Source organism: Hemitrygon akajei, chromosome 2 (genome assembly GCF_048418815.1).
Source record: "Hemitrygon akajei chromosome 2, sHemAka1.3, whole genome shotgun sequence".
NCBI lineage: Eukaryota > Metazoa > Chordata > Chondrichthyes > Myliobatiformes > Dasyatidae > Hemitrygon > Hemitrygon akajei.
In genome coordinates, this window is record NC_133125.1 from 60,131,143 (window position 1) to 60,158,735 (window position 27,593).

The window sequence follows — 27,593 nt, forward strand, 5'->3', positions numbered from 1 at the left end:
GATCACTACAATTTTTATCAAAATGTATCATTTCATAACTGTCTATGTTAAAAGTTAAAGCTGTTAATAGGAAAATGAGCACATAATTGGAAAAAGAATTCCAGAATAATGAGACATTATATTTTGGCATTATATAATTATTATTTGAAAACAAGGAGCTAAAGAGGAAAGAGGATCTAACAGCTGGGTGCACAAATACACAAGTCAGGAAATGGGAGAGAAAGTGTGTCTCTTTCTGAAAGGAGAGATTCCAGAGATTATCAGGTTGACATTTTTCCAAATGATTAACTATTTGACTAAAGTCTACATTGATTGCTTCAATACAGGAAAAAGCCAAAACTGAAACATGTCAGTATGAACACAAGATGCTGGAGGAACTCAGCAGGCCAGGTAGTACCTATAGAAAAGAGTAAACAGCCGACATTTTGGCCAAGGCTCTTCATCAGGACTGGGAAAAAGATGAGAAGTCAGAGTAAGAAGGTAGGGACGGGGGTGGAGGGGAAGAGGAAGTAAAAGATGGTAGGTAATAATAGGTGAATAGGTGAAACTGGGAGGGGGAGGAGTGAAGTAAAGAGCTGGCAAATTGGTGAAAGAGAAATGGCTGGAGGAAAGGGAATCTGATAGGAGAGGATAGAATACCATGGAAAGGGAAGGAAGAAGAACACCAGATAGGGAGGTAAGGAGATAAGGTGAGAGAGGGAAACAGGAATGGGGAATAGTGAAGGGACAATTACTGAAAATTCGAGAAATCGATGTTCATGCCATCAGGTTGGAGGTTACCTAGACGAAATACAAGGTGTTACTCCTCTAACCTGACTGTGACCTTATCGCAGCAGTACAGGAGGCCATGGACTGACATGTCAGAATGGGAAGTAGAGCTGAAATGAGTGTCTGCTGGGAGATCCCACATTATCTGGTGGACACAGTATAGGTTCTCAGAAAAGCAGTCTCCCAATCTATGTCGGGTCTCACTGATATAATGTCAATATGAAAAGCAAACACGAGGAGATCTGCAGATTCAAGCAACACACACAAAATGCTGGTGGAACGCAGCAGGCCAGGTAGCATCTATAGGGAGAAGCAGTGTCGACGTTTCGGGCCGAGTCCTGACAAAGGGTCTCAGCCCGAAACGTCGACATGCTTCTCCCTATAGATGCTGCCTGGCCTGTTGCGTTCCACCAGCGTTTTGTGTAATGTCAATATGAGACAGTCAGCAAGAAATCATGCAAAGAATCAGAAAAAATATTCAGTCTGCTGGAGGAACTCATGAGTCAAGCAGCATCTGTGGGAGGAAAAGAGCTGTTGATGTTTCAGGGTGAAACCCTGCATCAGGACCAAGAGTGGAGGCTCAAAATGGCCAGTTTAAAACTGGTCAGCTCACTTCTCCAATCTGAGCCCTGACACAGGGTTTCATCTCAAAACATTGATAATTCCTTTCCTTCCAGATACTGCTTGACCTGCCAAGTTCTTCCAGCAGATTGTTAGTTGCTCCAGATTCCAGTATCTGCAGTCTCTTGTGTCTCCAGAGAATTCAGAAGAACCATAAGTGACTGGGTGTGGAACTTCATACTGCAAAGTGTGCTTGAAACAAACAGCACAATTACAATTAAAAATAAGGGGAGGGAAATACAGGGTTATACTGATAGCATTAATTTAAGAAATAAGTTCAAGTGGGCATTGATGCCACATAGACTGACTGGGAAGAATGGCCTTTCTTGTGCCACAAGGTATGTATTCCTCTGAGCTGTTATGATCTGAAATGCACTACCTAAAAGCATGGCAAAAAGAGTTTCAATAATAATGTTCAAAAGGGAAAAACATCAAGGCTGTGAAGAAAAATTCAATGGACAGCCCGCCCACAAAGAGGTACAAAATTGCCACTTCCTGTGTTGTATCATTATAAAGTGACTCTACAATGAGTCAAAATCCATAACACCACAACAAGAACTGTAAACTCTGGATAGCAATTTGCATTTGGATACTACCTATAGTAATATTGCATATTGAACACAGAAACCTGGCAGAAGCATTAATATCAACTTACATGGATTCTAAAATATTACATTTACATAAGTAAATGTCAGTACATGCATAGGAAGGGAAATAAACTCTGCTAACAATCTGCTGAATGGGACAGTAAGCATGGACTAGATGGGCTGAAAGGACTGCTTCTGTACTGTATTTCTCTATGACTCTATGAGAAGGAACAGAAGAAGAAATAAAAATGGGAAGAAAAAACAAAAGCATGGTTTGCCACTCAGATTTCAAAATATTATGAACTTTTAGCATAAGAAAATATCAGAAACTAGAAACTGAGAGACATAGACAAATTTAATACTTGGAAGATATTTGAATCATGAAATAATTTAAGAAAATACTTACACTTGAAAAACACATCATTATTAAGAAATTATGCCTTGGGACTAGTAGATAATTTTACAACAAATATAAGAATTAAAATTACTGAAGAGAAAACCTGAAGTGTAATTGGAGCAGAAAATGCATCCATAATCAACTAATGCTACAATAATATTCACACACACAAAGTGTCAGAGGAACAGCTGGCCAGGCAGCATCTATGGAAAGGAGTATTCAGTCGACATTTTGGGTCGAGTACTTCTTCATGACAACCCATCCTGAAGAAGAGCCTTGGCCTGAAATGTCAACTGTTTACTGTTTTCCACAGATGCTGCCTGACCTGCTGAGTTGCTCCAGCATTTTGCGTGTGTTGCTCTGGATTGCCAACTTCTGCAGACTTTCTATGTTTGTGATAATACTCACATCCTTCTTTCCATAGATCATCAAGTTGATTCAGAAGAACAAAATCAGACAATTATTCTGGTGACCATATTCTGGATATGTGATGATTATTTCTAATTAGTATTATTATTAGACCAAGCAGCCCAGCATAAGCCCCAAGAGCTGATTATGGACCCATCTTGAAAAACGGGGCAGCTTGAATAGGACATTTAATAGACATCACAGCCAGGTTCTGAGTTCAACAGCTTATGGTCTGGAACCTCATACATTAGAAACAGGAGTAGGCTACTTGGCCTTTGGTGCCTAACCAGACATTAAGTTAAATTATGGCTGACCTTTTATCTCAGCATAATACTCCTACACTAAGCCCATTTGCTCAACTCCCTTAATATCTACAAGTATATCACTCATTTATCTTGAACGTATTCAGCAACTGGGATTCCACTGGCATTTTGGGTAGTGAATTCTAAGGATTCACCACATACTGACTGAAGAGATTTTGTTTTTCTCACCTTAGTCTTGCATGGTTGACCTTTGATTCTGAATAATCTAGACAGGCAAAAACCCATCTTTAACCCTGCCAAGTCCTGTAAAAACTATGTATGTTTCAATAAAATTATCCCTCATTCTGCTAAACTCCAGAGAACATAGAGGCATTCTACCTAATCTTTTCTCTTGGAATATTCCTCCTGCCGCAAAGATCAGTCCAGTCAGCTTTTGCTGCACTCCCTGTATCGTAAATATATCTATTTTTCACAGAGATTTGAGAGACCAGACATGTGCCCAACATTCCATGTACAATCATGACAGGGCAATCAAAAAGATTGTTTTTGTACTCCATTCTTCCTGCAATACTGTCCATCGTACAGTTGTTTCCTGAGACAAGTTACATCACAGGAAACCATGACATCATACTGGTTTTCCAAGACAGCCTCTATCTAATTTCAGCCATCAGTTCTCTCTCCATGACCTTGCAAATTTTTCTTAAGTGCACTTTTATTCAATTCCTACTTGATCACCACAAAGGAATCAGTCTCCACCACATCGAAGGACAGTGCATTCCACATTCCAATTACACACTGCACTAAAAAAATCTTCTGTTCATGTCAATCTTAATTCCTCGCCCTTTATTTGATACTTGTAACCTTCAGTCATCAACCCCACACTATACGGAATAAGTTCTGTCTGCATCACTCATTGTTTTGCATAACTCTATCAAATCACTCCTCAGTTTTCCACAAAGAAAACAGTTCTAGTCTCTCTAACCTGTCCTTTTAACTTTAGTTCCTCTTCCAGGAAACACTCTTGCAAACTTTTATTGGAAATTTCACATCCTTTCAATGATGTGCCAACCAGAATTGCACACAATATTCCCGCTGCGACCAGACCAGTATTATATAAATGTTCAGCATGACTTCCCCTCTTATATTCTGCGTCTCTATTGTCAACACTCAAAGTTATCTATGTCTTATCAACCACTTTCTCCACTTGCCTTGCCTTTTGTTCAATGACTTCTGCAGATATATCCTGAGGTACCTCTGCTCCTGCACCCTTTATTCTATATAGTCTCTCCTCAATTCATCCCACCTTTCATTTCTCTACATCTGCCTATTCCACCAACCTGCAATCTATCAGTCCCTCATAGTACACTATGCCAAGTTTTGTGTCATTTGCAAATTTAGAAATTGTGGCTTGCACCTTTTAGTTGGCCATTAGTAAAGAAGCAAAAATATTAATGGCCTATTCCCGACCCTAACTCAAAGCAAAACTATTCATCATAACTCTCTTTTTGTCTGTTACTTATCCAACTTCATATCTATGCCATCAAAGTCCCTTTTATGCCACATGCCCAGCTTTCTTTATAAGGCAGTTATTTGGCACAAATCAAAAGCCATTTGGAAGTGGAGGGGGTAATCTTAATCAACTCTATTCATTACCCCATCAAAACATTCTATCAAATTGTTCAAATCTGTTCTTCACTCAACAAATCTATGTAGCTTACTTCAATGAATCTATTTTCCTCCAAGTTTATTCGACTGACCCTGTAGTTGCCAAGCTTATCCTTATTCTTTTTTTCAGTACAAAGAAATAATATTTGCCATTCTTAAATCTCTGGCATCACCTCTGCATTCATACAGCACTGAGAGATTATCATCCGCGTTCCTGTATTTCCCTCAGAATTTTAAGATACATTCCATCCACTCCAGAGAACTGACGGACTTTAAATTCTGCCATCTTTTCTTCCAAATCACAGAGACATACAACAGCAAGGAAAAAGGCCCTTCAGAGGAGTCGAAAACTAACCTTCCTCCATCTTTTTCCTCAACCAGAAAGCTCTGAATTTATGCTCTCTTTGAATCTCAAGGATATATGCCTCAACTGCACTTGACCATCTCTTCCCTAAAGACAATCCAATTCTCTACTACAATTTGCCTGTCAACTTGCTCACATAAGCACCCAATTTCTTTTCACAGCAAACTAGCTAACATTGCACCATGGTCACCTCATCCCAATGGTTTAAACAGATTGTTAACAGCTGGAGCACCAGCACACAGCACTAATCACAGAATCCCAAATCATTTAACCAATCCTCAATCTTAGAACATTATCCCAATTCAATGTGGTCTAATTTTGTTTGATAAGATTCCACATGAAGATATTAAAGACCTGAATACAATAGTATGAATGGCAGTGATGCTTCACTACCACATGAACTCTATGCCTTCTATGCATGCTTTGAAAGGGAGAACACAATTACAGCTGTGAAGATCCCTGCTACAACTGATGACCCCATGAAAATTGTCTCAAAGGCTGATGTTAGACTGTCTTTAAAGAGAGTGAACCCTCGCAAGGCAGAAGGTCCTGATGGAGTACCTGGTATGGCTCTGAAAACCTGTGCCAACCAACTGGCGGGAGTATTCAAGGACATTTTTAACCTCTCACTGCTACGGGCAGAAGTTCCCACTTGCTTCAAAAAGGTAACAATTATACCAATGCAAAAGGAGAATAAAGTGGGCTGCCTTAATGACTATTGCCCGGTAGCACTCACATCGACAGTGATGAAATGCTTTGAGGTTGGTTATGACTAAACTGAACTCCTGCCTCAGCAAGGACCTGGACCCATTGCAATTTGCCTATTGACACAATAGGTCAATGGGAGATACAATCTCCATGGCTCTTCATACAGCTTTAGATCACCTAGACAACATAAACACCTACGTCAGGATGCTGTTCATTGACTATAGCTCAGCATTTAATACCAACATTCTCACAATCCTGATGCAGAACCTGGGCTTCTATACTTCCTTCTGTAATTGGATCCTTGACTTTCTAACCGGAAGACCAGTCTGTGCGGACTGGTGGTAACATAGCCTCTTTGCTGACGATCCAACACTGCCGCACCTCAGGGGTGTGTGCTTAGCCCACTGATCTACTCTCTGTATATACGTGACTGTGTGGCTACGCATAGCTCAAATACCATCTAAAAATTTGCTGACGATACAACCATTGTTGGTAGAATCTCAGGTGGTGACAAGAGGGCATACAAAAGTGTGATATGCCAACTAATGGAATGGTGCCGCAGCAACAACCTGGCACTCAACATCAGTAAGACAAAAGAGCTGACTGTGGACTTCAGGCAGGGTAAGACAAATGAACACACACCAATCCTCATAGGGAGATCAGAAATGGAGAGAGTGAGCAGATTCAAGTTCCTGGGTGTGAAGATCTCTGAGGATCTAATCTGGTCCCAACATATTGATGTAGTCATAAAGAAGGCAAGACAGCGGCTATACTTTATTAGGAGTTTGAAAAGATTTGGCATGTCAACAAATACACTCAAAACCTTCTATAGTTGTACCGTGGAGAGCATTCTGACAGGCTGCATCACTGTGTGGTATGGAGGGGCTACTGCACAAAACCAAAAGAAGCTGCAGAAGGTTGTAAATCTAGTCAGGTCCATCTTGGGCACTAGCCTAGAAAGTACACAGGACATCTTTAGGGAGCGGTGACTCAGAAAGGCAGCATCCATTATTAATTACCTCCAGCACCCAGGGCATGCCCTTTTCTCACTGTTACCATCAGGTAGGAGATACAGAAGTTTGAAGACACACACTCAGTGATTCAGGAACAGCTTCTTCCCCTCTGCCATCCGATTCCTAAAAGGACTTTGAAGCTTTGGACACTACCTCACTTTTTTAAAATATACAGCACTTCAGTTTTTGCACATTTTTTAATAAATCTATTCAATATACATAATTTATTTATATATTATTATGTTTTATTTTATTTATTATTATTATTTTTTGTCCTCTCTCTGCTACATTATGTATTGCATTGAACTGCTGCTGCTAACAATAAATTTCACACCACATGCCAGTGATAATAAACCTGATTCCGATTCTGATTCTGATCTATCCATTGGATCCACTTCAATTATTCTACAAGATAAAAGCTCCAAAAGACAACAATAGGTAATTTGAAATACCACCCCTGCCACATCCTGTCTCTCTGATCTCACTTTTGTTGCAGATGGACACATGGGCATGAATCTCAGGGATTCCCCAGAAAAGCAATGCTGTGAAGGTCAGTGCTTATTGAGGGTGGAAAGAAAGGCATTGTGCCAGCTTCCTGACTTTGGTGACTGGGATATGTCTGAACCTGGACAGGAAGGTATGAATGATTGGATTAAAAAAAATACATTTGTTTTTATGTGTTCATTGCAGTAGCTTGCCGAAATCCTCTTTTAGTTCACCCAAACACTGGTGAACTTTCATTAGATAATGGAAAAATAAATAAAATGGAAGCAAATTCAGAAATCAGACGTACAAGTGGACTCGGGAGTCCTCATGCATGACTACCTAAAGGTTAACTTACAGGTTGAGTATGAAGGAAGGAAGCCCAATATAATGTCAGCATTCATTTCAAGAGGACCAGAACATAAAAGCAAAGATTTAATGCTGAAGCTTTATTATGCTTTGGTCAGAAGGCTTTGGAGTACTATGAGCAGTTCTGGTCCCCTTATCTAAGAAGGATGTGCTAGCATTGGAGACAGTCCAGAAGAGGTTCACAATAATGTTCCCAGAATGAAAGCATTAACTTATGAGGAGTGTTTGATAGCATTGTGTATTCAATATTTCCATAACATTTGAGTAATCCTGTGTGTGTGTGTGTGTGTGTGTGTGTGTGTGTGTGTGTGTGTGTGTGTGTGTGTGTGTGTGTGTGTGTGTGTGTGTGTGTGTGTGTGTGTGTGTGTGTGTGTGTGTGTAAGTATGTGATATATTGATTATTCTTTTTGTTTAAATAATTAAAAAATATATTAATTACATACATCATCATACAACCACATGATACATGCACGGCTCGTATAGATGAAGTAGACCCATATCCCCGGACTCCTGGTCTCCCTTTGAATTAATTTAATGTTTTGAAATTACAAAACTTAACATCAGCAATGAGGTACTTTTAAAACGCATCCGACATGGCTACTGATCTGTTAAACTGCAGCAAGGGTCAAATTAAAAACAACACAGGGAACATTGAGTTAAAACAAAAGCTAGCACGAGGAGAAGGTTGAGTTTTTAAAATAGTATCCTTCTTCAGAAGAGAAGACACATCAAGTTTTTTTTAAAAAGGAAACCCAGAAGACATAGCTGGTGATAACAATCAGAAATGATTGGTTAAACAGTATCTTGAAGCAAATAAAATAGCCAATGAGAAGTGGATGCTAATTTTGCTGAATGCATTGGGTTCAAAGGCATTCAGTTTGTTTTGTAGTTTAACTGCTCCAACTAAACCATCAGAACTCAGCTTTCCTGATACTGTCAAAGTAATGCAGGAACCTTTAGAACCACAACCAGTGTTGATTGCAGAACGCTTTAGGTTTCATAAGCAGAATCAAAAGGAAGGGGAATCCATTTCAGCATATGTGGCTGAATTGAAGACATTATCTGAGCATTGTCAGCTCAGAAATGATACACTCAGTTATCGTTTAGTTTGTGGAATCGTAAAAGAAAGCATTCAAAAATGGCTCCTAACTGAAGCAAGGTTTACATTCAAACAAACTAAGTAAATCGCTGTTTCAATGGAAACCACAGTCAGAGACACAATTGAGTTGCAGTCAGGAATGAAAGTGAGTGTGAATAAAATTGCATCGCTTGAACAGAAACAGGCCTGGTTGAACAAATTGTGTTACCATTGTAGCAGGGGCTGATATACACTAAACAAATGTATATTTAAATGCGAAACTTGCAGAAAGTATAACAAAGTAGGACATAAACGTACAAAGAGCACATTGAGCAAATAGAAATAAATGGACTGCGTAGAGAAGAGAAAATATAGTTCAAGTTGCAGTTTCAAAAAGAGCACTAATCTGTGCACTGTTGATGAAAAATCTGGTAATGATGAGTGACACAGAACTGTATAGCCTTGAGATTTACAAGTTGAAAACTAATCGGAGACTAGCAATATGGCTTACACCCGAAGCGAACAGCAGATTAATTAAAATGGAATTAGACACACAGGTTCGGCTGTTTCAGTCATTCCACAAAATGTGCTTGAGTGGCATTTCAAAGATACTAAACTGAAGTCTGCAAATAGCCAACTATTTATACTGGAGAAAAGATAACTCCTGTGGGAAGAACATTCATGACAGTGAAATACAACAACCAACACATCACATTGAGCTTGTATGTGGTAAAAATATAAGGACCAGCATTGTGGGGGCAGGACTGGCTGAGACAACTTCAACTTGATTGGTGATCCATCCACCATTTGCATGTCGCATCCTCTACAATAAAGTCAACCAAAAGCAAAGCCAGCAAGGTACTGGACGATGCCACAACTGTCTCATGGACCGTTGCACAACAAAGGACAAATAAGTGTTGATGCCAACCTGTGTGCCTCTGGTTGGAAAGCTGATCTGACCAAGGAAGGACCATGCTGCTCAGAGGAAGCATGAAAGTGACAAAAGCAGTTGTCTGATTACAACAGTTTTTGTAGGCAATATACCTGAGAAAACTTCTGACATGCTAATCAGGCAATTGCAAATAACTTGATTTTAAGCAGGTTGAGAGTTTAAGGAGCTTGAGGAAAGTTGCAAGCTTTCAGCTTTTGTGAGTATAAAGACTAAGAGTCTACTCTGTGCCATTAAGGTTACTGGATGAACTTCAAGTGGGAGATAAAAACTTGCTTGTAAAAGTAAATGAAAAGATCAAAGCCCAGATGGATGAATGGAAGGCCAAAAAGAAAGGAGTCAATGAGATAAAAAAAGAGGATTCATCAGATGATGTTGTGAATGAGGAATCCAAGAGCAGGATCAGATTGTAAAGGGAGCAATAGATGGATTAGTAAGAGAATACTCCAGTGAACTAAATGGACCACCCTAAGATCAAGATGCACAAATTAGAAGAAGAAAAAGGAGGGAAGAGATGGAGAGAAATAACATGAACGAGAAAGAGAAAGGCAAAGACTGAAGGAACACGAGAAAGAAAAAAGTGATCAAAGCAGATCCAGAGAGAAAAGGAGAAGAAAGGTGTCCAGAGCTGTCAAAACCACTTCGTACTGTCTCAGATGCAACTTCTATAGTCACTATGGAGAATGCCCCAGAAACCGAGATTGTTCTCACAGCCACAAAGCTCATCAGCCAAGCAGAGTAATCCTTTGTCAGGAAAGATATTGTCCTTAAACAGTAAGAAATACTGCACAGAGATTAAATCTTCAGACCTGAATGGGATCATTTAAAATTTACTGTGCTGTGGATGTCTGTACATAGTACTTGCATTATTTACATTTGTAGTATACTGTATGTATGGTATATGTATACAAGCTGAGATGCTTTCTATATTGCTGGAGTTTAGAGCTAAGCAGGAAGGGGTGCTGTGTAATTAATATTTCAATAGCATTTAAGTAATCTTATACATACAGTATATGTTGGTTGATTAAGTATTCCTGGTCATTTAAATAATTAATTACGGGTTATATGTAAAAACACATTAATTGCATACGTGTGTGCCTCGCTTTAAGAAAAGACAAAGTTACACCCGTATTCTTAGACTCCCTGTTTTTCTTTGAATTAATTTAATGTTTTGAAATTACAAAACATATGACTCTGGGCTGTTACATACCCATGGGTATCTTGTGCTTGTCACATGACCATGATGTAGTTGAGGTTATGCTGGACATAAGGTAATGGCCTTGTCATGGTGAAGTGACGTCATTTTCCCACCAGTGAGAGGTCATGTGATAGTTTTTTTCCCCAACAGGGTATAAACGGAGAACCCCTCCCTGTGTTGGTGGGGCAGTTCGTGGCTGAATTTGCCAGTGACTCCATGTTGCCGTGTATTCCATGTTATGACGCAGTTTTATTTTAAAGTGGAGTTTTACTTTCTGCCTTAAGTTTCAAAGGTTATTGCCGGTAGTTTTGCTACAATACTGCCAGTTAAAATCCAGTCGGAGAGTGAAGATTCATCGAAGTTCGGGAAGCTGAAAGATCAAGGACAGCTAATGTCAACGGTGAAACAGATTTGACCTTTATTTAATCTTCGTACGAGGAATTAGTAACTTGTGTCCACGATAACTCCTGCTTTGCCAAAAAAGAGCAGAAAGAGTTGGATGCAGAGTTTCACCAAGGAAAGGTCAGTGCCTTTAAGCCGTTTTATTTCCTTCAATCGTAAATCCCTTGGCAAAGCATACTTCAGCTGGGATCAGCAGTAATGTCGTGAAAGAGGATTTAATTCAAGGAAAGTCTCTCCTTTAACTGACTGAAAATAGTATTGCAAAAAGAAGTCCAAAATGATTTAAAAGAACTGAGTTCACACTTCTCGCTTCAAGAACTGTTCAAGCTGCCGTATCACAGCTGACTTCCGGTTAAGTTAGTCGTTTGTTTACTTTTGGGTTTTTTTAGCAGTGTTTAATAAATGTTTTATTTGTTATAAAAAACCTGGCTCAATCATATATTCATTGTTGCTGGATCGTAACAGGGCCTGTACTCATTGGAGTTTAGAATGATGAGTGGGGATCTCATTGAAATCTATTGAATACTGACAAGCCTAGATAGAGTTGATGTGGAGAGGAAGTTCCCTGTAGTGGGAGAGTCTAAGATCAGACAGCACAGCCTCAGAATCTAAGGATCTTCCTTTAGAACAGAGATGAGGAGAATATTCTAAGCCAGAGGGTGACAAAGTTGTGGAGTGTCTTTAGTCATGTCTTGTTGTTCCATGGAGCAAATCAAATTGGGTGGAAACTGACTCTGTGATGGCAAGATTGCAGGAAGAGGCTAAAAGGGATCACTTCTCACTGAGTCTGTTTACTTATGCTTCAGCTTTACTTGGAATTCACGTACTGGGTACTGCTTTCACTGAGGATGGGGATAATCTTCCTTGAATTAGCTTAATTGCTTATCACTATTCATGTGGCTTCGGCTGAACTGCTTTGATCTGAGTTGTGCACCTCACAGCTCTATATACTGTATAAAAACACAAAATGCTGGCAGAACTCAGCAGGCCAGACAGCATCTATGGGGGGAGGTAGTGACGACATTTCGGGCCGAAACCCTCTATATACTGTATGATGTTTTTGGGTTCAGCAGGTACATGCTCCCCCTCCCCCCACCCATGCAGCAAGATGGCCCTATTTTTGAAGTAGGCTTGATGATAGCCATGAACAAAGAGACATAGCTACAACATAAGCAGCTAGTAATTTAAAACAGAGGTGCAGAGAAATATCTTTTCTCAGTACGTAATGAATCGCTGGAATTCTCTAACCCTGAAGGTGGTGGAGGCTAGATTATTTAAAGTAGGGTAGATAAATATTTGAAAGTTTGAGAAATTGAGGGTTATGAGGAACTGGTACAGAAGAAGAGCTGGGGCCAGAAAGGTAAGCTATAATTGTACTGAATGGAAGAGAAGGCTTCAAGTGGCCTCTCCTAACTCCCTGTTGTGATCTTGAATTCTTACTGCTAGAATGCCCTTTCACAGTCCACAAAAAAAACTAGGGTTAACACCCTGACTTGCAGGTATTGAAATTATTTCAAGCCTAGAGGTCACAGATTACGAAGCAACATAATTCTACTGCTTTGATCGATTGTCCGCTCCTACATTTGCTCTGTATTGAGTTTTAACCATGATAGTGCTGCCAGACAATGATCCTGGCCTGACAGTGGAACAAGATGCACCATGGATCATTGAAGGAGAAATCTGGCACAATGGTTAAAATATTCAGTTCTGTGAGTTGAGCTATGCCAGGGTGATGCTTGACCAGGCTGCAAGGTAACTTCCCATTCCACAGATACTTTATTGAGGTTTCGAAAGGTTGGGAGTAACATCGGACTGTTTAGAATAATCAAAGTACAGACAGCAGCATAGAAACTCACTGCAGTAAAAATCCCTTTATCCAAATTGTTCTCTTTGAGTGAAATAATATCTCAAATTTCCTCACTAAGTGACCTTTAATTTGGCCTCACCTTCTCCCTGCGTAGCAGCTTTGAGTGTCCTATGGACCCCAAGATCCCTCTGATCCTCCACACTACCAAGAGTCTTACCATAAATGCTATACTCTGCCATCATATTTGACCTACCAAAATGAACTACCCCACACTTATCTGGGTTGAACTCCATCTGCCACTTATTAGCCCAGTTTTGCATCTTATCAATGTCTCGCTGTAACCTCTGACAGCCCTCCACACTATACACAACACCCCCAACCTTTGTGTCATCAGCAAATTTACTAACCCATCCCTTCATTTCCTCATAAAAATCACAAAGAGTAGGGGTCCCAGAACAGATCCCTGAGGCACACCACTGGTTACTAACCTCCATGCAGAATATGACCCATCTACAATCACTCTTTGCCTTCTGTGGGCAAGCCAGTTCTGGATCCACAATGTCCCCTTGGATCCCATGCCTCCTTACTTTCTCAATAAGCCTTGCATGGGGTACCTTATCAAATGCCTTGCTGAAATCCAGATACACTATATCTATGGCTCTACCTTCATCAATGTGTTTAGTTACATCCTCAAAAAATTCAGCCAGGCTTGTAAGACACGACCTGCCCTTGACAAAGCCATGCTGACTATTCCTAATCATATTATGCTTCTCCAAATGTTCATAAATCCTGTCTCTCAGGATCTTCTCCATCAACTTACCAACCACTGAAGTAAGACTCACTGGTCTATAATTTCCTGAGCTATCTTTACTCCCTTTCTTGTATAGGGGAACAACATCCGCAACCCTCCAATCCTACGGAACCTCTCCCGTCCTCATTGATGATGCAAAGATCATTGCCAGAGGCTCAGCAATCTCCTCCCTCACTTCCCACAGTAGCCTGGGATACATCCCCTCTGGTCCCAGTGACTTAACAAACTTGATGCTTTCCAAAAGCTCCAGCACATCCTCTTTCTTAATATCTACAATGTCAAGCTTTTCAGTCCACTGCAAGTCATCCCTACAATGGCCAAAATCCTTTTCCGTAGTGAATACTGAAGCAGGACACTCAAAGCTGCTGTGCAGATTGACTGTGGTTAAGAAGGCATATGGAGCATTGGCCTTCATCAATTGTGGGATTGAGTTTAAGAGCCGAGGGTTAATGTTGCAGTTACTGTATATAGGACCCTGGTCAGACCCCACTTGGAGTACTGTGCTCAGTTTTGGTCACCTCACTACAGGAAAGATATGGAAGCCATAGAAAGGGTGCAGAGGAGATTTACAAGGATGCTGCCTGGGGGGGACTTCTGGTAAGATGGCGATTGTTTAGCTGCTCCGAACTTTTGTTCCGTTACTGTCGCTATCTTTGCACTAAATGTCTTCATTTTTTAAACCTTAGTTAGGAATTATTTCGGTATCTCTTACTTGCCTGTGAATATATCTAACTTACAATGTCTAGCAAGAGTTCTAAATCCGGGAGAAAAGAAACTATGACCCCGTCGGACGAGACGCTGGTTGCGCTTGGAAAGCTCCAAGACGAAATCTTAAAGGAATTTAAAACCGCTTTCAAACAGTTAGAAGACAAACTGGATCGGATCAACGATAAAGTGGACAAACATGCTGAACATTTATCTCGCATCGATTCGACTTCTGAAGGTTTAGAGAGTCGTGTTCGATACTTGGAGACTCTCTGTTCCAGCTTAGAGGAAAAATCTAATAAACTTCTTTCCAAAATGGTGGATCTCGAAAATCGTAGCAGACGCTGCAATATCAGAATTCTGGGATTACCAGAGGCGACTGAAAAGGGATCAACCGTGAAGTTTTTCGCCGAGTTTCTCTGTGAGTTATTCGGGAAAGATTTGCTTCCGAAGCCGCCCGAGCTCGAACGGGCACACAGAGTTTAGGTTCCCCCCGGAATTCTGGGCTCCCGCCCGCGACCAGTAATCTTGTGTTTCCATCAATACCAGGTAAAACACAGTCTGATTGTAGAGGCGCGTCGCAGGGGGTCGCTTCCTTTCAAGGATACAACCATTTGCTTTGTGGAAGATTTTGCACCCCAGACCTTAAAGATGCGCGCTGAGTTTAAAGGCGTAATGAAAGTGCTTTTTGATCGTGGTTTCAAATCTTCCCTTCGTAACCTTGCTGATCTACGAATCAAGCTTAATACCGGGAAATTCAAGTGGTTCAAATCAGCGAAGGAAGCTGAAGCGTTTGTGGCAAGTCTTCCGGCTATCCAGTCATCTTCGGAATCTGATCGGACCTCCTAAAATGGTAGATAAGTACTCCTCGTAGTAAAATTACTTTCTTTGGACTCGGAATTCACTTGAATCACTCAGACATTATTCATTGAAACTTTAAGGGCTGTTGACAATCTCTCCCGGGATTTGGTGTGTGTGTAATCTATTTTTATTCTTGTATAACTTTACCTACAGAGTTCTACAACTAACTCTAACTTGTTTTGGAGTTTCGAAGTCTTTAGTGAAGGCCTCCCTGTTTGTCGGTACACAGTTCAACTGCCGATTTATTTTTCCTTTGTTTTAAATATTTATTTATTTTATCTTTTTCTTTTCTTCACCCCTTTTTTTTCTAATCTCTGAATTTTTTTCTCCCTTCTCTGTAAATGGTTGATAAATACTCGTCTTGAATTTATAATTTTCCCCTTCCTCTTCTTTTTTCTTTTTCCTCCTTACCTTTTTTTTTCCCTTTCTCTTACTTTATTCTTCTATAATTTTTCGCGGGTAGGTTAGTTTTGGTTTTCTTCCGATTTTCTCTGTATTAAGTTTTATTTTTTTGCAGAAGGTGTTCTAATCTGTAGTTATGTTTTCTAGGGCATAAACTAGTTATTATTTGCTATAGTATTTATACGGAACTGTTGTTAATGACACAGATCTGGAAGTTGTATTTGGGTTAATTTTTTTGGTAGAGCTAGCTACTTGTTTTGGTAGCCGTCTAGTTTTGGGTTGTGCGGGTGGGGTGGATTTTCCAGTTCCAACATCTCTTTATTGCTTAGGACATGTTTATATTTTGACCTTACGAATCTATGTTTACATCTCTGCTCCCAGACTGCTATTGTACTGCTTGATTTTTTATATGCCTGCTGCCTTTTATGCATTAGTAATTGATAATGGCTAGTGCACTTAAATTCGTGAGCTGGAATGTAAAGGGATTGAACCACCCTGTTAAAAGGAGGAAGGTATTCTCACATATTAAACAACTCAAAGCTGACATTGCTTTCCTCCAAGAAACTCATATTCGTTGTTCTGATAACTCCCGGCTTCTGTCAAAGTGGGCGGGTCAGCATTTTCATTCATCCTTTGCCGCTAAAGCTAAGGGAGTTTCCATTCTTATTAACTCAAATATTCCTTTTGAACTCCATAATAAAATATCTGATACAAATGGCCGTTTTATTATTGTTTCTGGTAAAGGATGTTGCCTGGATTGGAGAGCATGCCTTAAGAGAATAGGTTGAGTGAACTCGGCCTTTTCTCCTTGGGGCGATGGAGGATGAGAAGTGACCTGATAGAGGTGTACAAGATGACGAGAAGCATTGATCGTGTGGATAGTCAGAGGCTTTTTCCCCAGGGCTGAAATGGCTAGCACAAGAGGGCATAGTTTTAAGTTGCTTGGAAGTAGATACAGAGGAGATATCAGGGGTAAATTTTTGTTTTACGCAGGGAATGTGAGTGCGTGGAATGGACCGCTGGCGGCAGTGGTGGAGGCAGAAATGATAGGGTCTTTTAAGAGACTCCTGGATGGATACATGGAGCTTAGAAAAATAGGGGGGTATGGGTAAAGCCTAGGTAGTTCTAAGGTAAGGACATGTTCAACACAGCTTTGTGGGCCAAAGGACCTGAATTGAGCTGTAGGTTTTCTATGTTCTATGTTTCTATGTTCTATTAAGTACCTCTGCTATCCCCTCTGGTTCCATACACACTTTTCCACTGTCACACTTGATTGGTCCTATTCTCTCATGTCTTATCCTCTTGCTCTTCACGTATTTGTAGAATGCCTTAGGGTTTTCCTTAATCCTGTCCACCAAGGCTTTCTCATGACTCCTTCTGACTTTGACACTCCTAATTTAATTCTTAAGCTCCTTCCTGATCTCTAACATTACCTAGTTAATGAGTTGCTCTGAAATCTGATGGGAAGAAGCTGTTCTTAAAACATTGAGATTTTGTCTTCAGGTTCCTGTAACTTCTCCCTGATGGTAGTAATGAGAAGACAGTATATCCTGGATGGTGAAGGTCCATAATGATATAAGCTGCCTTCGTGAAGAATTGCCTTTGAAGATGTCCTCGATAGTGAAGAGGGGTATGCCTTTGATGGAGTTGGATGAGTCTTGCGATCCTGTGCATTGGAGGCTCCTTACCAGATTATGATGCAACCAGTTGAAATGCTCTTCAATGTATATCTGTAGAAATTGACTAGAATCTTTGGTGGCATAAAAATCTCTTCAAACTCCTAATGAAGTAGAGCTGCTGCATGCTTTCATGATTGCCTCCAGGATAGTTCCCCTGAGATGCTAACATCCAAGAACATGAAATTGCACGCCATCTCCACTAATCTATCAATGAGGATTGGCGTATGTTCTCCCAACTTGCCCTTCCATAAGTCTACAATCAATTCATTGGTCTTGCTGATGTTGCTGTCTAAAGGTGAATCCTTGAATATGGTCTAGTTAACCAATTTAAAGCAGTCCTCTAAGCATTACTCCAGGTTCCTTGACCATACTTTCATCGTCCTCAGTCTCTGCCAAAATGACAGAAGTACAGCCAGGTGATCTAACTTGCCAAAGTGCAGGTGTGAGACAGCAAAGGAAGCATTCTTGATGGTGGTGTAACAGTGACTGAGTGTGTTGGCTCCCCTAGTTCTTTAGGTGACATGTTGGTGGGAGTTTGTTAGAGACTTCTTCAAGCTAGCCTGGTTGAAGTCCCCCATGTCCATTGGGAAGGTATCAGTGTGCACTATCTCATGACTGCTGATCACAGTACTCAGCTCATCCAATGCCAGCTTGATGTCTGCCACAGATGGAAAATATACTGCTACCAGGCTGATGGCAGAGAACACCCTTGGCAGGTAGAACCAACAACACTTGACCACCATATCTGCCAGGTCAAGGGAACAGGACTGAGACAGAACCGGTGCATCTGCAAACCACAAAGTGTTAATCATGATGCAAAACTATCTGGTCCATACAGTGCACAATGAGTGCTGGGGTGAGCCATGGCTCAGTAAAGCAGTGTACAGAGTGGGGCAGTGGAGTAGATTTGGGATGGATGACTGGATAGACAGTTGGAGCTGAGGAACAAGTGAATTGAGGGTGGATAGTGGTGGAGACTATCAGTGAGACCAGAGGATATCAATAGCAAACAGCAACAGGAAATCAGGAAGCATGGTTACCTAGAAAGAAAACTTAAAGAGGAAACCACATTGAAAAAAGTGGATGCCTTAGGAGCAGCTACAGTCAGAATAATCCCAGGGAAGGAATAAGCCCTCCAGTTTTGGCTGGCTTTATTGTACAAGGTGTGCTGTTCACAGGCTCTGTCTAACTAGAACCAACTGTAAAAGTCAAGAGTGAAGGAGAAAGAGAGAAAAGACCTCTCTCATTTAAAAGTAGTAGACTATTAATGAAACGATCTTTACAGAGTTGGGGATTATATAATTTTGGGGAGTAGAGAACAAGGTGGAATAGAAAGTACTGTATCTTCGAGACACATTAATGTTCACGCGTAGATAAATGATTTAGTCCACAAAACACAACTAAGTGCAAGTAACAAACCTTTCCAAATGGTGTATCCACATTTTTCTCACATTTTTCCTCCAAAATATCCAGGTCACACAGTCCTGAGCCACCAATAATTCCAATCTGTAATTCAAGAAAAAACAAAAATCGAAATTAATTATATAGACACTAACCATCACTAAGATCTATTATCAATAATACATCCCTCTCCACCATCAGAAATATCTACAGACATTGCCTCAGGAAGGTAACACCTATCATTAAAGATTCCCACCATCCAAGCCATGCCATTTTCTCTCAGCTGCCACTGGGCATGAGGTATAGAGCCCTGAATTCCCACACCACCGCAGTCAAGAACAGCTACATCCTTCAACCATTCGGTTCTTGATGTCTCTATGGGGGTTCAGACTAAGTAATGAGGAGAGATTTGCCACAAGCAGTTGGCGGGAGAGTAACCAGAAATTTTAATAGTTGAACTACCAGGAATTCAGCAAAATGAAGAGCTTAGTCAGGGCGGTGTTCCGGAGTGGGCTATGGGTTACCCTAGGTAATTTCTAAGGTAAGGACATGTTCGACACAGCTTCGTGGGCCAAAGGGCCTGTATTGTGCTGTAGGTTTTCTATGTTTCATTATGTTCAGGTACATTCAGCCAAATCTATACAAGTACTTGTGGGAGTAAACAAGCTGGCAAGTAGTTAATTCTTGCAGAAATTAGCAGTTCCTTTACACAGAGTACCAAAAAAAAGTCATTAACAGATCGTGCTTTCTCAGGAAGAAATATATTTAAACATTTCATCATCTACCTCTTAAATCTCCATTAAAAGACATCTTATAGTTAAGAATATGTAAAAGTTGTACTGGTGTTGGCTTTACTTAACTGATTCCTCATCTGTTAAAAGGAATTGACAGATCATTCATTACACTATTTGTAAATTGAGTACTGCAGATGTCCATTTACAAATAAAACACTTTGGGGTATCATTAAATTATAAAAAGCATTATATACATCCAGGATTATCTTATGATAGGTTGTTCCTTATAACACCATATTTGCACTGCTGATAAATTCTAAATTTTCAATGCAAAAGCTCAAAGTTAGTGCCATTTCATTAGAGTTCCTAACAGGGACACTTCTTTTACTCTTATTAGGGAGAGAGAGCCTGTGGTGTGTTGAATTACAGGGTGAGCGAGTAGTCTTTGGGGTACTACAAGTCTGTGTCTTTATTGATGCTTTGCAGCACTCTTGAGTGCTAGGTGGGGGGATGTCAATTCTTTTATGGCTGGTGGCGGTGGGAGGGGGAACTGGGGGGGAGCTTTGGGATTCTAACATTTAACTGTCATTCATTCTTTGGGGTATTCCCCTGTTTTTCTTGGATGTTTGTGAAGAGAAAGAATTTCAGGATGTATATTGTATACATTTCTTTGACATTAAATGTACCTATTGAAACCTACTGAACATAGCTGATTTGCATTATTCCAGCATTCCTGAGGATTAAGTACTTTGATAGAATAGCAATATATAACAACACAGCAATGTCAGGTGGTTCTGAAGTAAGCATTTTTATTCAAATTCTCCTGATCAGGGAATACTAAGAGGATGACATCGAACAGATGATCCAGAGATGGAATGATAGAAGGGTAGATGACCCTGTAAGAGTCAACTGAGATTGGCAGGAGTATGGGGTAGGGGGAGAGAAGAAGATCCTATTAGGAGGCAGCTGAAGGAGAGATAATCAGCTCCAATGTACTGTGTCAGAGTAAAGCAGGCATCAATCAACAGACCTCATACGTGCAGCAAAATTTTACAAATGACTGCCAAGGAAGTCTTATTTAAATCCTACCCAACAGGTCATAAAGTGTAAACGAGAAAATACAAATTAAAATATCCAATTTGCTGTAAAAATGTGTACCGAAAGTAAAAGAGAGAAAAGTGACAAGAAAAGTGTTAGTAAGACAAAGTAATGCACACAAAAAGCTGTAGGAACTCAGCAGAACAGTCAGCATCTATGGAAAGGAATAAAGAGTCGATAGTTAAAAGAATATTTTATTTAAATCTCCATTTTTTTTAATTTTGGAAGAATTGCATGCACAGTTTCATAGTTTTCTTTCAGAGCCTGTCAATTCCATTAGACCGGCCTTTCTCAACCTTTTTGCTCTGGAGAAACGCGTGAAATAATTTTCATGTCTCAGGGAACCCCTGCGTAAAAATTATTTTATCTACAGCTCACAGAACGTTAGTATGATCAGTAACTTTTAGGTGTAATAATCCAAAAATAATTACCAATGCTCTTTTGAGTAGAGAATTAATTTTTTGCCAATCTTACTAAAAAAAGTTGTTAAGCTTAGCTTAACTTTCTTGAAATTAATCTCTTAGATATTTCCCTTTCATAATTTTTTAAAACTCATAAGGCAAACATAATAAATTTATGTTAAATAACTGACCTAAGCCAAAATGAGATTTAATTTTTCTAAAGGTAGGCTCAGTAGATTTACTTTAAATAAAGGTTACAAATTGATTTTAATTAATGATATATATAACATGAAAATTCATTGACAATGTTGAATAGTAAATTTACTAAAAAACATAAGCCAAAGCAACATAAATTAAAAAAAATAACTTAAGACACAACTTTACACAAGACTTTGGAAAAAAAATTCTTACTAAGTGATATGATCAGGCTCAAATATAGGCCTGGCATGTGAGACCTGTGCTTGTTTATTGCTGCAAACATACTCAATTCTGGGTCGAACTTGAGATAAACACACACGGAAACTGAAATGAGACTATTTCTATCCTTGCTCTTGATGCTTGTTAAAGAAAAAGCTTGCTCACACATGTAAGAAGTTGAAAGCTGCAGCAAAATATTCATTGCTTTCCTATGAACGGCAGGATACTCTTTTTTCACAGAAATCCAGAACTCACCCAGGGGCAGGTCAGTAAATCTCATCTTGAGTGCATGATCAGAGTGCAGCTCACAAAGTTATTCCTCTTGTCTCACAATCAAGTTCTCAGGCTGAGCAGAAGATTCAGTGAAAGGATCCCTTCCCCAGTCATACACTTGTGTTGAAAGAGAGGAAAAATACTGTTCAATTTTGTTTTGGACTTCTTCCAAGTGGTTTTCAATAAGACTCAACTTTCTGATATCCTTCCTCACTCTCCAGCCCAAACAACAGTGGAAACATTTAAAGATTTCCTTTTGCAACATGATTTTTCCAAAGATTCAGTTTCCTTTTAAATCCAAGGATCTTATCACTTGAAGTCAAAACGTTTTATCCAGGGCCTTGCAGAGACTTGTTCAACTGGTTCATATCATGAAAAACATCTGCTAAGTAGGCTAGATTCTGCAGCCATTCTTCATCTTCAAAGCTCTCAGCAAAATCTTGCCTGCTATTTTCTTGAAAGTACTCCTGCAATTCACCTTTCAGCTCAAACACCCTATTGAGAACTCTTCCTCTGCTAAGCCACTGGATTTCTCTATGAGGCAGGAGTTTGGTGTGCACTTCCTCCAGGTTTTCACATAGTTTTTTATAAACATGCTTGAATGAACTGGTCTTTATTTAATAAAGTTAATAAGTTTTTGTAGCATCATCAATAACCTTTTTCATTTCATCTCCATGAGTTTTTGACAACAGCACCTCTCTTTGAAGCAAGCAGTGTGTTGTGATGTTAGGATTTTCTTTTTTACAGAAACAAAATCTCTTATGGAGCCAACCACTGGGGCACCATCAGTACAGATGCCAATGCTGTTCCTCCATGACAGACCTTTTGTTTCCAGATATGAAGACAAAACATTAAATATATCATGGCATTTGCTTGTTTCAGGCAGCTCTTTGCAACAAAAAAAAGTTTTCTTGAATTTCACCATAATTCACAAATCTTACACATGCTGCAACATGACATTTATTGGTGAAATATATTGACTCATCAACCTGGATCGAGAAGTGTTGTTTTTCAATTTATCACACAGAACCTCTTTAGCATCATGTGACATGTCATCAATACATTGACTTATCGTACTGTTTGAGAGTGAAAACTTTTCAATTTCTCTTACTGCATCTTGTCCTAGCATTTTACACACTATAATTTTACATGCTAGCATTAAAGGCAGTTCCCGAGTTACGAGCGTCCGACTTACAGACAACTCGTACTTACGAACGGAGGGAGGAGAGCGCCATCCGCCATTTTAAGTCGGATCACAACGCTGTCCGTCATTTTAAGTCGTTGCCGTTAACACTGCTGAGTGTGTAACTTTGTATTTGGCTTAAATATGTCTTAGCAAGATTCACCCTGACCCCCTGTTTTCCAGTCAGCAGCACCCCCACTTGTCCCATTTAACCTGTCTAGTGCGGGTGGATTTTAGGACCCAGGGGAGCAGAGGGCCAGCCACACGTGGCTGCTGCTGTATTTTTTTTTTATTAAGTGCGATCATGAACAATAGCCAGATCAGAAATGCTGATCAAGTCAACTAGTTCCTAAAGAGAACTCTGATAGGCCAATCAGGCGGTTCACTGTTGCTCAGCGATACAACATAAAATCCGCAGTTTTCTGTTCCACTGATGGAAAACGATCACGATTGAAAATAAATTGGAAATAATAAAACGATTAGAAAGAGGTGAAACGCCATCGGTCACCGGAAAAGCTTTAGGCTACAGTCGGTCAACGATCGGAACAACTTTAAAGGATACAGGTAAAGGATAAAGTGAGAATAATGGAGCATGTGAAAGGCCCTGCCCCGATGAAAGCTACAATTATTACTAAGCCATGCAGTGGTTTAATTATTGAAATACAGGTTTCCCCCGCAATCCAAAGGTAGAGCGTTCCTATGAAACCGTTTGTAGACCAAAATGTTGTAAATCGAAGAAGCAATTTCCATTAATTTATATGGGAAAAATTTTTAAGCATTCCCAGACCCAAAAACATAACCTACCAAATAACACATAAAACCTAAAATAACACGAGGGGAGGAAAAGCAGGAATGATATGATAAATATACACCCTATATAAAGTAGAAATACTGTATATATGGCGTAGTTTCACTTATCAAACTCGGGAAGACAGCGAGCCAAAATTGATTTGGAGGGGAAAAAAATCAGCACGTACACGCAGGCACAAAGCTTCACGGTCATTGTAGTCTTTCTCGGGGTAAACACATGTATAAAGCGGGTGTCTTTTTTTCGTAAAAGCGAAAATCCTCTTTGGTTAGCAAAAACAGCTACTAATGTAGGTCTTTTGTAACAGCAAGTTGTCGTAAAGCAACTGTTTGAAAAACGGGGGACACCTGTACATACATTTCTTAAGTGTTTTATATGCATAGAAAGATAAAATATATACTATATACTAAGACAAATGTTTGACTAACTGATGCTAAGTAATACCAGATGTACCTGTTCCGACTTACGTACAAATGCAACTTAAAAACGGACTCAGGAACGGAACTTGTTTGTAACCCGGGGACTGCTTGTATTATGTTCCCACAAACTGTGAAACTTATCCTTTTCTGAGTACTAAGTTCTGCTACAAAGTAACTTGCTTCCCGAGCCTTTTTTACTTGGATAACCATTCAATATGTAACACCCTGGGAAAGGTTTCACTGCTAATATAATGGCTTTTCTGTAGCAGCAGTTTGGGTTATGGTTAGAGATAACAGGTGCTTTGGAATGTGAGCTTTCCATTGAGGGGAGTGTTTTTCACTTGCTGTGTGCCTGAGATCGAGGTGATCTGGGTCTTTTGTTTGGTAGAAAATGGAGAGAGAAGATGCCAAAGGAGAAATCGTAGACACCAGAGTGGACACTGAGTGGGGCCGGGAGGTGACGAAGCCTGGGGAAATTGGTGGAGGACCAGCAGAAGGGAAACCATGAGCTCCAACTTGCACATATTAGACTATTACATTAAAATGGGTCCTTTTGTTTTTGCTTTTCTTTACTAACCCTTTAGTCAAATTAAGAATTATAAAGCTAAATTTTTTAATTGCATATGGTGTACTGTCTGTTATTCCATGGTACTGATTTGTAACAGGGTAACAAATCATGCAGCATCCACACAAACGAGAGGTTTGCACCTCAATTTCACATGTTTGGTGGGGCCAGAGACCGCCTTCCCTAGAAGCTGACCGAACCCGAGGGTTACACTTGTAAGGCCCATTGATAAGTAGCTTTCATTGTAAAGAAGAACATTTTGTGTCCGTTGTTGCACTAGTGCAGTGAAATGACTCAGAATTCTGTAATTCTTCATTAACCTTATCAGAATTGTCCATAGGCCTAGAATCCTCCTCCTCTTCAAAAATCGCCACACTGGACTGTCTTTAGAACGAAAATTTCCCTCCAATTTTCTACTACACCGCTGGAGTCTGTTCTCTCCCACAAGTCAGTCAGCAAGGCGCAAGGGGAATTTGGGGCAGGTTATTCAGGCGGGAGACGCTGGTATCACAGCTCAAGTTGGGCAAGTCCATTCAATGCTCGGACAACGCACTTCACGCTCCTCATCAGTCTACTGTCCTCCCCTCCGTGCAATACAGCACTGACCAATTATCAATGGCCTTCCGTATCTTGTGTTAAAAACTGAGAATGGACTCCACCACAGTCCTACTGCGCATTGCCATACTGGGCTGATGGACCTCTAACGAAATTGCTAACAGGGCTGCTCGGTTACTGCCCACCACTGCAAGCACCAACATCGTGTGTTGCATGATGTTCAAGAAACGATTTTTTTTAACAACACAATCTGTTGCAGAACCCCTATGATCTTTCGTGGAACTGTAGGGTTTTGCGGAGCACTGGTTGAGAAACCCTGCATTAGACCATAAAATAAAGGAGCAGAACAAGGCCATTTGGCCCATTGAGTCTGCTCTGCCATTTCATCATGGCTGATCCGATTTTCCTCTCAGCCCCAGTCTCCTGTCTTTTCCTTGTATCCATTCATGCCCAGACCAATCAAGAATCTATCAACCTCTGCCTTAAATATGCATGACTTGGCTTCTACAGCTGCCTATGGAAAAGAATTCCACAGATTCACCACTTTCTAGCTAAAGGAATTCCTACTCATCTCAGTTCTAAAAGGACACCCCTCTATCCAAGTTATCAGACTCAATACCCGAAGCCTGGACTGACACCTTGCCCTACTGTCCTGTTTATTATTTATTGTAATGCCTGCACTGTTTTTGTGCACTTTATGCAGTCCAGTGTAGGTCTGTAGTCTAGTATAGCTTTCTCTGTGTTTTTTTTTTTATTACGTAGTTCAGTCTAGTTTTTTGTACTGTGTCATGTAACACCATGGTCCTGAAAAACGTTGTCTCATTTTTACTATGCACTGTACCAGCAGTTATGGTCGAAATGACAATAAAAGTTGACTTGACTTGACTCTATTTTGAGACTGTGTACTTTGGCCTTAGACTCTCCCACCAAAGGAAACATCCTCTCCACATCCACTCTATCAAGGCCTTTCACATTCAATAAGTATCAATGAGGCTACCCCTCATTCTTCTAAATTAAAGCGAATACAGGCCCAGCCATCTAACACTCTTCATATGGCAAGCCATTCAATCCTGGAATCATTTTCGTGAACCTCTTTTGAAAACTCTCCAGTTTCAGCACATCCCTTCTAAGGGGCCCAAACCTGCTCACAATACATCAGATGAAGCCTTACCAGTGCTTTATAAAGTTTCAACATTACATCTGTGCTTTTAGATTCTAATCCTCTTGAAATGAATGCTAACATTTCATTTGCCTTCCTCACCATAGACTCAACCTGCAAATTAACCTTTAGGAATCTTGCACAAGGACTCACAAGTCCCTTTGCACCTCAGTTTTTTTTTGTATTTTCTCTCCATTTGGAAAATAATCAATCCTTTCATTTCTTCTACCAAAGTGCTTGACTATGCACTTCCCAAGACTGTATTCCATCTGCCATTTCTTTGCCCATTCACCTAATCTGCATAAGCTCTTTTGTAGCCTTTTTACTTCCTCAACACATCCTGTCCCTCCACCTACATTCAGATCATCTGCAAACTCAGCAACAAAGCCATCAATTCCATCATTGGCAGCTAACTTAAAAAGAATTGGTCCCAACACAAACACCATGGAACAGCACTAGTCACCAGCAGCCAGTCAGAAAAGGCTCCTTTTATTCTCACTCTTTGCCTCCTGCCAATCAGCCATTGCTTTATCCCATGCTGGAATCTTTTCTGTAACACCATGAGCTCATAGCTTGTTAAGCAGCCTTACGAGTGGCACCTTGTCAAAAGCCTTCGGAAAATCCAAGTGCACAACATCAACAGAAACTCCTTTGTATATCTTGCTTGTTATTTCTTCAAAGAATACCAACAGATTTGTCAGGCAAGATTTTCCATTGAGGAAACCATGCAGACTACAGCCTGTTTCATCATGTGCTTCCTAGTACCCTGAGACCTCATCCTTAATAATCCACTCCCAACATCTTCCCAACCACTGAGGTCAAACTAACTGGCTATAGTTTCCTTTCTTCTGCCTCTCTCCTTTCTTCAAGGATGCAGTGACAGTTGTAATTTTCCAATCTTCCAGGACCATTCCAGAATCTAGTGATTCTTGAAAGATCATTACTAACGCCTCCACTATCTCTTTAGCCACTTCTTAGAGAACTCTGTAGTGTACACCATCTGGTCCTGGTGACTTATCTACCTTCAGACCTTTCAGTTTCC

General features: G+C 40.2%; 1 protein-coding gene across 1 annotated transcript in view; it reads right to left on the reverse strand.

Annotated features, from left to right (window-relative positions):
- The window catches only part of mtap (methylthioadenosine phosphorylase), a 183,871-nt gene that overhangs the window by 119,007 nt on the left and 37,271 nt on the right, over positions 1 to 27,593 (reverse strand). The window contains exon 2 of the mRNA XM_073072646.1: positions 18,958 to 19,044. Coding sequence (XP_072928747.1) covers positions 18,958 to 19,044 — 87 coding nt within the window. The remainder of the gene's footprint in view (positions 1 to 18,957; positions 19,045 to 27,593) is intronic.